General features: G+C 31.0%; 1 protein-coding gene across 2 annotated transcripts; it reads right to left on the bottom strand.

Moving 5' to 3' along the window:
* Positions 1 to 2: 2 nt before the first annotated feature.
* Positions 3 to 12,023, bottom strand: LOC145314167 (zinc finger protein 711-like). 2 transcript variants are annotated; one of them, XM_080153977.1, is made up of 13 exons: positions 11,898 to 12,023; positions 10,651 to 10,850; positions 10,190 to 10,564; positions 9,835 to 9,893; positions 9,047 to 9,155; positions 8,559 to 8,694; positions 8,361 to 8,400; positions 7,761 to 7,890; positions 7,215 to 7,350; positions 6,863 to 6,972; positions 4,462 to 4,598; positions 1,075 to 1,242; positions 3 to 763 (listed from the first exon to the last, which is right to left on the bottom strand). In XM_080153977.1, the coding sequence occupies exons 1-13, from the start codon at positions 11,998 to 12,000 to the stop codon at positions 604 to 606; spliced, it is 1,863 nt and encodes a 620-aa protein (XP_080010103.1). In that variant the 5' UTR covers positions 12,001 to 12,023; the 3' UTR covers positions 3 to 603. The 2 variants fall into 2 exon arrangements, with proteins under 2 accessions (XP_080010103.1, XP_080010102.1); XM_080153976.1 differs by lacking the exon at positions 4,462 to 4,598 and adding an exon at positions 4,288 to 4,427.
* Between the last annotated feature and the right edge of the window lies 1 nt (position 12,024).

Here is a 12,024-nt window from a genome sequence, read left to right as displayed (position 1 = left end):
AATCTGAAATTATTGACAATTAATTAGAATGTTGGGTTCAATATAATTGAATGAATAGAGAAATAATGATGAACAATACAATATAGAAAAAGGTAACAATCCATGTATATTTGAAAATGCTAATAATTGAGATTCAAATGCTATAGGTATATTGTTTTTCTTTAGTTAGTGTTATAGATCATTATAATAATATCCAAGCAAAATTGTACTTTAATTGACAATAGCTACATAACAACTAGATGAGTAGATCCGTGAGGAGCATTTGACAAAATCATATACTTTTAGGTTAATCAGGCTAGGTTCAGTCAAGAAATATAATTTTGCAAAAATTTTTAAAAGAAAAAGAATCTATATAGCAGTACAAGCAATATAATTGTTTTGATAAACTAAACTACAACACTGCAACAAAACATTTGTAAATAAAACAGCTAAATTAAACTTCAAGTTTATATTTGAAAAGAAGACAGATATTTTAGTATTAATATTTTAAAGATTAAATGGAAAACTGAATGAAGTAATTGAAATTTAGCAGGAAATCGAGACGACTACTTTTTTCTATTTTACATTTTAATAAGTACTCATAAATAAAATTTCTTATTAACTCTACAGATCTTCAACTTTTTTCTCTTTAGTTGCCAGATATTCATGATAATGCTGGAAATGGAAGGTTTTAATGTGCAGCTCCATATTGTGTGTTTTCTTATCGCAGTATTCGCATGCCAGATTTATCACTTCCTTTGTGTGCATTTTTGATATATGTATCCTAAAACGAACAGTAAATATTTGAGAGAAGAGTGCAGGGGAGTGTCAAGTTAAAGTCACATTTCCTTAAAATTAAGGGGCATTGAAAAAAATTTGCCATTTACCAATTTTTTTTTAAAAATAACATTTTTAAAATCTTAGTTTTTTACCAGATATGTTTGTCAGTCTGAACAAATCACAAAGTACAATGTAGCCTTTAAAATAAAACGTAAAGATGTGAAGAAAAGTAAAAATAATATACTTTCTACAAAGACCACAAGATATAAACTTTAAAAAAAACTTTTAATAGTTCAAAAAGAAATGCATACTTACTTCAAGTTGAAGCCTGTATAAGTTTTGTATTCACACAATTCACAATGATGGTTCAATGTTCTTTCATGTATAAATTTCACATGTCTATCCAAAGCATTCTTAGTGCTAAAGTCTTTATTGCACACATTACAGTTAACACGCTCTCTAATTACATTGGCTTTGCACGCCCTAAAAACATAAGTATTTCACAGTGGGATCTTTTGAAAAAAATCGGGACATCCAAAAAATTTAAAATCGACTTTTATCTATCCTAGGAATTAATAATGGCTGTAAGTAGACAGCTAGAAAAGAAATTTTTAAAAAATATTCATTTTTGGCGGATTTATGCCATTTTTAAAAAAGGTAGGGTCAAGCGGGGCATTAACCGGTAAGGGGCATTACCGGTAATTTTTTACCCACCTTCAGAAAATGACATTTTTCTCCATGTTTTAATCGACTGACAGAAAAAAATATAAAAGCAAATTTGTTCCTTATTAAATTGCCTACAAAAAAGTATAAAATGAAATTTTTGTGAGATGAATTTTAAGGGTACTTTTTGGGTCTCAAAGTCGGACGAAAATTTTTTTTCTTCAAAATTTTTTCTCACCTAGATGTATAAAGATCGACCTACACAAAAATTGGTAAGACCTAGAACTGATCCGTAAAAACCTTTTGAACTAAGAATTGCCCGCTTTTTCCAAATCCGTTGAGAGCTCTAATGTAGAGTTAATATTTTTTTCAAAAATGACCAAAGTTCGCGCGGGGTATTTTTCGGTAACGTCGAAAAAAAAATTCAAATTCGATTTTTAAGATCAATTTTCAGGTTTTCTTTGGTAAAATCTAAAATTCAATATGGGCTTTTTAAGAATTAGGCCAAAAAGTGAATAGAACAGGTTTTTTTATATAAAAAAATTTAAATTTCATTTTTTAAGAAAATTTTTGTGAAAAAAAAATCGAAATTTCTCGTCTTTTAAAAAAAATGATTTTTGACATAGAAGGAATAGTCCGATCTTTATGAAAATTTTTGTGGATAATCCCTATAACCTATACTAATTATGATTATTTATGTTTGACTGGCCGTTTGGCCGTTTTTCATCGATTTTTTTTAGGTTGAAAAGACGTTACCCACAATGCCCCATCGTGGGGCATTTATCGGTAATTTCTTTGAGTCCAATTATGACAAACTTCTAAAAGTCCTAGGATAACGTCCTATTAGGACCTGATAGTCCTTTCCGTAAGCTTTCTAATGGTCTTGGTCCCATTTAAAAATATTAATATTTACCCCATTTTTTTTTCAAAAAACCAAAAAAATTACCGGTAATGCCCCGCCTCACCCTAGTGAAAAATTTCTTTTCAGTTTTGATGATTTTCCAGATTTTTTTACACAATTTTTTCAAAGCATCAAAAAATACATTTATGTTCATCTTATGAAAATAATTTTTGATTGGGGTACTTTTCAGATACCTGTACCAATGTCTAATTAAAGAAAAATTTTAAAAAAATATTTTTTTTGGTGGTGTAAATTGACATTTTGTGAGAAAATTTCACGAAAAATATTAAGATTTTTAACCCCAAAAAATCAGTTTTCTCCATTTTACACAAAAACGGACAGGAGGCCCCGGGTTTTGCAATAATAATATCAATATACAACATGTATTGTGTATTAAACAGTTTTCACAACCTGGGGCCTCTTGTCCGTTTTTGAGTAATTGAGCATTTTACATTGCATGGTTTGAACAATTTCGTTCTTGTTAATTTCAAATTTTCCCCCGATAGAGGGGGAAGGAGTCATTTTAGAGCCCAAAGTCATCTCTGCAATGTTTTCTAACTTTTTGAGGCGGAACTTTCTTTACTTAAGCATTATTTGCCTCCGGCCAACCGTTTCGCCGTTATTTGCCGCCGTAGGTGTGATTTTTAACGATTTTTGCCGTTCTCGCGGTTTTAATGGACATTTAAGGGAACAAGGAGTCCTTAAAAAAAGATGACTTATAAATACTTTTATTTTAGCAATTAAATTTGCTAAATTTCATGTGTTCTGAAAAAAATTGTATTTCTAACTGGTTTTGGTTCAGCAGAAATTCAAATTCGGGGATTAATTATAATATTGCAAAAACATTATATATGCGTCTGAGAGAGAGAGAGAGAAAGATACGTTTGAGAGAGAATATAATATAGGCAATTATGTTTATATTCTTATACAAACTTTAAATGAAGATAGCTAGACTTAGAATAAAGGTATTAACACAAATCAAAAGTGTTTTGAAAATTATGTTATTGTTGTTTATATCTGTAAAAAAAACATTAGAAAACATGCCTTATTAGTGTCCTATTTTACTTATACTGGACCTACCTAAAAATGCCGGGACTCGAACTGGGTGCACCTGACGCTATATTCATGTTCACAAACATTGTTTGCATTGAAGAAATATTTACATAGACGTTTATTTTGTTAAAATATTCCTATCCTAACTAAAGTTATGAAGGTTTATAGATTTTTGAAAAATAGGGTAGCTTCGCTCCTCCAAAACCGCCAGACGTACTTACCAAATGCACATTAGAAGTTAACAGGAGCAAAATTTATGTTATTTTTGAGTTAAAGCAAAAGAAATTACATCATTTCGTCAAATACAAGCTTTTTTATTGATGTTTACTTTTGTCTACCCTCAATGTCCCGTTTTTTGGCAAAAGATCTCACTGTGTATTTGTATACATATATTTTATATTTCTTTAGTTAACAAATTGGGATAGTTGCATAAAATGTAGTTGAGGAACTTGGAGTGGTAAACCTTAAAATATTTTTTTTTTGTAGAATATGACACTTATGGGTTACCAGCAAAGATATTTAAAAGAAAAATTACTTTTAACAAATTTGTCTAATTCGAGCTAGATTGTTGAAGATACCATGAAAATGATTGCAAGAATAAATCACAAGATACATTAGCATTTCATAGGGAAGAATATAACAATATTGTACCACCATAAGTTTGGCCTTTCTATTGACATTTAAAAGTTGCAAGTATCACAAGGCCGGTAATATTTTCAAAAATTTGAATTTATATGCTTTATTAATGTATGTGATATCATAAAATACGAAAAATTACTAGGTTCATAATTTAATTTAATTCCTCTTGCTTACTTAATCGAGTTTTTTTTCATAAATGGAAAATGTATGGACACATATAGACAAGTTTTTCATACCTAAGGTGCGAAAAAGACCGTTTAAACAAATCCTACCTTCTAAAATGACTTCTCATGTTTTTAACCATAATTCCGCATTTTGGGCATTCATCCTTTTTCATGAAATGTCGCATTCTGTGTAATTTTAACTTATACTCGGCGTTAGTTACATGGTCGCACAAATCGCACTTGAACTCCTACAAAAAGAAATAAAAATTATAATGATCCTACCTAATATGACAGCTTAATTTTTTAACCATTTTGCCACATCTTGGACATTCCATCAGCTTCATAAAATGATTTCTTTTGTGTAATATTAATTTTTTGTCTGCATTAGTTACAAAGCCGCATAAATCACATGTGAACTCCTATAATACATATATATGTATATAAATTTTTTCTATATTTTTTAAATTTCCCCTTCTCATTAAAACAAGGATGACAACATCCATAAAAGCGAAGCACTGAAACGGTAGGACAAACGGATATTAACACTTGTATAGTGTCAGAACTAAATAATCATAATATAAATGTATAGGAGTCAAAGCAAAATTGTAAGTAAATTTGTTGAAAAACTACTTGATTCAGGATAATGTTTATGGACATACTTACATTTTTAGGACTTAATTATACAGTTGCTTCGCTTATTACATTATACTTTGTTGTCCCAGGAATCAATATACCAAAATGCAGATCAATCGGATGATTAGATCACATACAAATTTGTTGTTAAAAAAGTAAAAAAATCAACATGTTGAAAATGGACGTACGGACATTTTGGTGATAAAGTACGGTACGGTTATAAAGTTGCTACGCTTTCTAAATCGTACGTAACTTATAAAGGAATCACCATGCAAAATTTGAAATCGATAGGAAAATTCTAACATGCCTAAATTAACAAAAAAAGCTATCCGTTACGGACGTACGGACGGACCGACCCTAATTATAGAAAAGCTTCGCTTTTAAAAATGGGATTATTTAAGTTTTAATATCAAGAATGAAAGGTAATTTAAAAACTGTAATTGAATAATTCTTTGATATTTTTTAATTAGCATTAAGAAATTATGAATGGCTTATCTATGTTAGGATATACACATTTACACACCCATTAAAATTGTGAAATCTCTTAGAGACTCATATAATATTATACAATTTATTACTAGAAATTACTTTGTGTAGTCATATTTCTTTCACACACAAGTATCTTAAGATTTTCTTAGCAATTTTTATATCTCACTTCCTCTTTATTAATATTAGCAGCCAAGCCCCTATTATCATGTATCTGCAAGAGAGGGGCTAAAAAAAGCTTAAAACCGTCCCAAGACTTAAATTCAATAATAAAATAGCCAAAACAGATCACTGGACATAAATGTGAATCTTACCTAAAAAATAGAATCCAATCGGTTCAGTAGTTAATGAGATCTTAGGCTTCAGACAAAAAAAAAACCCTGCTACTTTATATGATACTAGCGATTTCACCCCTAGCCTCTAGGGGCTTTGCCCCAAGAGGTGATTTAAAAAAAAAATTAAGGCGAAATTCGTAAAAGGACCAACGAAATCTTCAGCAAATTCTTTTTTAAAAATGGGGGGGGATTTTTTGGGTTTCTTTTTTTTCGGGGTTGGGGGTTGGGGTGTCCCATCCCCCAAGAAAATAGCTTAAAACCACCACTGGACCAATAGATATATACCCTAAAAAGTAGAATCCGCGCCGATCGGTTCAGTGGTTACCGAGATCTTAAGGGACAGACGGACAGACAGACGCACAGACATCAAGCAACTTTGTATTATAGATTATTATTCTGCTCGGTAATAAGGGGGCAGGAAAAGAAAACTAAAACCGTCCCATGGATAAGTTTACCTGTGTGCTATGAACATGCTCCAGATGTGTATTCAATATTCATACTGAAGCCATGGATAAGTTTACCTGTGTACTATGAACATGATCCTGATGTGTATTCATACTAGAGCCATGGATAAGTTTACCTGTGTGCTATGAACATGATCCAGATGTGTATTTATACTTGAGCCATTGATAAATTTACCTGTGTGCTATGAACATGCTCCAGATGTGTATTCATACTGAAGCTATGGATAAGTTTACCTGTGTACTATGAACATGATCCTGATGTGTATTCATACTAGAGCCATGGATAAGTTTACCTGTCTGCTATGAACTTGCTCCAGATGTGTATTCATACTAGAGCCATTGATAAATTTACCTGTGTGCTATGAACATGCTCCAGATGTGTATTCATACTGGAGCCATTGATAAATTTACCTGTGTGCTATGAACATGCTCCAGATGTGTATTCATACTGAAGCTATGGATAAGTTTACCTGTGTGCTATGAACATGCTCCAGATGTGTATTCATACTGGACCCATGGATAAATTTACCTGTGTTCTATGAACATGCTCCAGATGTGTATTCATTCTGGACCCATGGATAAGTTTACCTGTGTACTTTGAACATGCTCCAGATGTGTATTCATACTGGAGCCATGGATAAGTTTACCTGTGTACTTTGAACATGCTCCAGATGTGTATTCATACTGGAGCCATGGATAAGTTTACCTGTGTACTTTGAACATGCTCCAGATGTGTATTCATACTGGACCCATGAATAAGTTTACCTGTGTACTATGAACATGCTCCAGATGTGTATTCATACTAGAGCCATGGATAAGTTTACCGCATAACTCGCAGGGAATTTTTCCCTCGGTTTCTTCTGGCGTTTTGTCGTCTTAAAGAAAATATTAAATTGACAAAGCAAGCATAATATGCAACTGTTCCCAGCTGATGAACGTGTGCTGCAAGAATTGTAAAAAATGAAAGCAATGAATTTGCACAAATGGGGTAAATGATTTTCTAAAATTTTCAATTGTGGGGATTTAAACTATTGGCGAAAAAACTAGTTAAAATTAGGGTGCTTAAATTCAGTTACTGTAAATATTCCTCATATTTCAAACATAAATGTTTATTTACCTTTATGAGCCAACCGCATATGTTGTTGCAACCCAGTCTGTCCCATGTATGCTTGGTTACATATTTCACAGTTTAGGAGGTTGTGGGTATTGTTATGCTTTGTATAATCACTATAGGTTTTGGAGACATACCCACACTACAAAAATAATAAAATAAATAATTAGGAAGGAGCTTGGTTACTTTTAAAACAAAGATAAACCTTTTCGAAATTAGTATAACAAAAAATTAAAATAACAAAAATATCATAAGGATCAGCTCATACCAATAACGAAATTAATTCGGAAGAAAATCACGAAACCTATACGTGTTTTTCACCTGTCGTTGGGGGGCAACACATCGTAAAATTGACGACCTCTCCATTTGCCCCCCAAATATTTTTTTAGATTTATTTTGCTTGTTGGTTATACCTTATTCCTGCATAAGGATAGGTAGATGATTTATATTATTTGAATGTAAATGTTAAGTGTAATAATATCTATAAATCTGCCCTTTATACAAGTATAAGACGGCTTATATTTAGAAATTGTGCGTAGCTTTTCTGCATACCTGTGAACATAGCTTATGCTCATTGTGAACTTCAATAGCATGCCTTATACGACTAGATTCATGTGGGTTCGAGTAATCACATAGAGGACATTTAGCCAACTCTCTTTTTGTAGGTGCCCGTGGTGGTTTTCTAAAAAAAACATGTTATTCAGGGATCTAAAAGGGATAAAACAATGACCGATAAATTGAGGTACATGCACAATGATGATAAACAAAATTACACCTTCTGTAGATTAAAATTAGTGGTAGAAACGTTTGAACACTCAACTTAATGAGCCAACCAATCAAAATTCACTGAATGTTCCAAACGTGTTAAGCCAACAAATAAAAAATGTTATTAAAAAACTTTGGGGACTAGTGTAATAAACAGCCCATTTTCTCTCTCTCTCGGCATGTTATTACAGTATTTTCTTAGATTAATTTATTCCAGAAGTCAAAGGCCTAACAATTGCCTTATAAGACATCCTATAATGCTTAGAAGTAACCAGGATAAATTTCGCAGTTTATTAAATATAAATGTCCTAACCTAATCTATAAAATACTAATATTCCTACTTCTTTAATAAACTTTTATGTAAAAAAATAACTAAAAACATCTTACTTTTTCTTGAATCTAAGTGGTGCTATTTCTTCCTCAGTTGCTACAAAAAAATCAAATATCATAATTTTGCACAAAATCAATTTATGGCAAACTATTTAATAAGCCTAAATAAATATTGTCTTTGAATTATCATTAAAAGATCAATAAACATTAAACATTTTATAAAGATTATTATAACATTTAAATGAAATTAGGTACCATTATGAACTTTCTTCAGATGTATTATGTAGCTCGGTTTGGAAAATTCTTTGTCACATTTTTCACATGTTTCTAAAGCGTAGTGAGTTTTTCGATGCTTCTTCAGATCTTTGTAAGTTTTGGAGACATGTCCACACTAAAAAAACATGTAACATAGAGTTATAATAATAAAAAAAAATTAGATGTGATTGTGATTACAGAAGCAATACTGAAATCTTGCACTGAAAATAACTATATCTCTAGCTCGGCTACAAAACCGGATTGTTGACTGTCTAATGAATGCTTTATTTTAAATTTGGCTGCAGCTTGCAATAAAAACGACCAAGCTAATATTGCTTGATTAACTTCTACAAGAGACAAAGGAGTTGAAAAGGATTGCTAAAATCGAAATACATCTTCATGTCTTAGAATAGTGTACTTTTAAAAAAACACTTTAACTTTAAAATAAAAGCTGCTGAATTTGATTGCAACTTAGATAGAAATATTACCTGAGGCTCGGGACATTTCTTGTATTTTTTATGCACCTCGATAGCATGGGTTTCACGTTTAACTTCACTGTAGGATGAAAACTCACAATGTTCACATTGATATTTACACCTGAACAAGGACAACAACATCCATAAGTAGAAGCACAAAAATAATAGAATGGACAAACGGACAATGACATTGTAAGTTATAGAGTAGATAATTAATCATTATTACAAAGAAAAGAAAAAGAGAAAAAGTAAGCAAAAACTCAAAGTAAATTAGGTAATCCTTTTGTGAACGAGGTTTAAGTCTTTTGAAGCATGATTAAACGACAAACAGACAGAAAAACCAGGGTTGGCAAGTCGGGCACTTTTTTCGATAACGGGCCGCCCGATTGCCCAAAAGGGTTTTGGGTGGTTATAGGCGCCCAAAAGGGGTTTTTGGGCACCCTTTTAGGCAAATGTCGTAAAAAGCATATAAAATAGCCCAAAACCATACCGAGGCTTATTATTAGAAATAGAATAAAAAACCATCTCAGGATCTATAAAAGGTCCAATGGAAAGGAGAACCATATCGGTTCAGCGGTTAGCGAAATCCTTCTCTAGATAAAAAAAAAAGCTTACTAATTAAGACAGTAGTTAATATCACCCAAAAATTAGCCCCCCCCCCCTTTTCACCTCCTCCCCTTTTTTCACCCCCCAAAACGGGGGGTGCCCAAATCTGCCAAAAAAGCCCGATATGCCAACCCTGGACAAAACATTGTATAAACTAGAAGCAAATAATATTTTAAGAATAGGTAGGTACTTACTTTTTCTTTTTATTTCCATCCTTGTTATCTAAATCATCTTTTCCATTATCCAGATCATTCTAAATGTTTGTTTTATTAATATCTTACATAATAGGTAAGAATAATATATATGAATATTATATAATCGCATGATAATTATTAATATTTACATCACTTGCTGCTTTGCCTCTAGCCGCAAGGGGGGTACGAAGATTCGTAAATAGCCTAAAACCGACCCAAGATTTTAACTTTAAATAAACATTACAACTTTTTTATTACAGAGAATATTTTTTAAGATATTCAAAATGTTTCCTAAATTGTCAATTAAATACTATTCAGAATCATATCATTTAGTATACATATTTAATCATTTTACCTTTATATTGACAGAATTCAGTCCTTCAACTTTAACTTTATGAGACTCCTTATCCTCAAACTTGTTGATTTCACCATCACTGAAATCAAAGTCATTATCCTGACCAACAATTGGATCATAATCTAGATCATCCTTATCAGATTCTACTTCAGATTCAGATTCGTGTTTCAATTTCTTTATCATAACTTTTACATTTTCTGATTTGGTCTTGGTTGTTCTTTTTGATTTTCTAGTAACTTCATCTTCGGGAGAGTATTTTTCATAATAACTTTGACCATTAGGTGCCCCAGTTATTTCTACAACTTTATTGAGAAATTGATCTTTTACTCTGCTATCAGTCCAGGAGAGATTAAGATCTTGGACAAACAATTCGACCTGAAATTGATTGTTTTTTATAATTATTTTATTTAGCTGCAATTTTTACCAACAAATATAAATAAGATTTTAATATCATGACTTACCTGATGAAAAATATCATAAACAGAACTAAAGTTGGCATCCCCAACCACAAGCTGGAGCAGGAATGCCGCGTAACTAATTTTAGAACAAAGATCTACATGATTTGGCGCCAAATTTCTGACAATCTCCGAGAGCAAGGCCACACAGAACAACTCATTTGTTGGCTTCGGACGTTTTTGAAGTTTCACAAATGGTAAATTATCTAAATATAATTGCATGAATTGTTTAATTTTCCATTTCAACTAATCTTAAGCACATATACAGTATGACCCACGAAAAAGTATTTTTTAGCATTTGCAGCCCATATTTATCAACGAATTATTAAAAAATGTACATGTCCTTGTTCTCTATAGATTTCCACATAAGTAGATATAAAAATATTTTTTTTACATCAATTAACAGCTGAGATTTTTAGAGCTAAAATTTTGCAAAGTAACTGAGCAAAAAGTAACTTTTTAACATGAAACGACTTTTTTAGCAAAATTAAGGTAAAAATCATTTTTGTTACTAGCAGAAACTTTATACAAAAATGAAATAAAAAATTTAGGTTTTCAGTTAAGAGCATTTTTTACACATATTTTTGAGTCTTTTTAGTTTAATGATATTTTGAAAAACTTACTTATTAGGCAAAATTGTTTTAGATTTAAAAACCAAATAAATCTTTATGAATATAGCAGGAAAATTGTTTTTGTTTCATAATCCTAACTTTAATAACAAAAAAGTTATAAAGAAAATAAAATTACAACAAAATGATTTTTTAGTCTAAAAAGCTTAATTAATCCCCTATTAAATGATTAAGATGTCAGAAAAGGGGGCGGAGCAACTGTCATAATAAATCCTTTTCATAAATAAGGGTAAATAAATAACCTGAAATTTGCAAATAATCAATTCATTCAGTAGTACTTTTTGCCATTAAAAATTTATATTTTTTGATGGAATAAATAAGAAATAATTAGTTAACTTGTTTTTCTTTGTATATTATTATTCAGTTACCAGAAAAACATAATATAACCATCCAAAAATTATGAGAAACAAAAAAAAATTCTTTTTCTCAGTCACTTTTTCAAAACTTCAGCTCTAAAAATCTCCGGACTTAATGGAGTTAAAAAAAAATATGTTATATCTACTTATGTGGAAATCTATAGAGAACAAGAACATTTACATTTTTTAATAATTCGTTGATAAATATGGGCTGCAGATGCTAAAAAATACTTTTTCGTGGGTCATTGTAACGAAATTTTAATTTTACCTATTGATAATGTAGATTTAGATCCACTCTTGACTGCTTCAAAAAATAAATCAAACTCATATTGAAGAGAACAGTAATCATCTTCAACCTTTATATCTTCCATCTTAGTTCAAAATAGCATTATCAG

This window comes from Acartia tonsa, chromosome 3 (assembly GCF_053477335.1).
Source record: "Acartia tonsa isolate MP-2025a chromosome 3, ASM5347733v1, whole genome shotgun sequence".
Lineage (NCBI taxonomy): Eukaryota > Metazoa > Arthropoda > Copepoda > Calanoida > Acartiidae > Acartia > Acartia tonsa.
The sequence above is the reverse complement of the archived record's forward strand: the minus strand, read 5'-3'. Positions and strand labels throughout refer to the sequence as shown.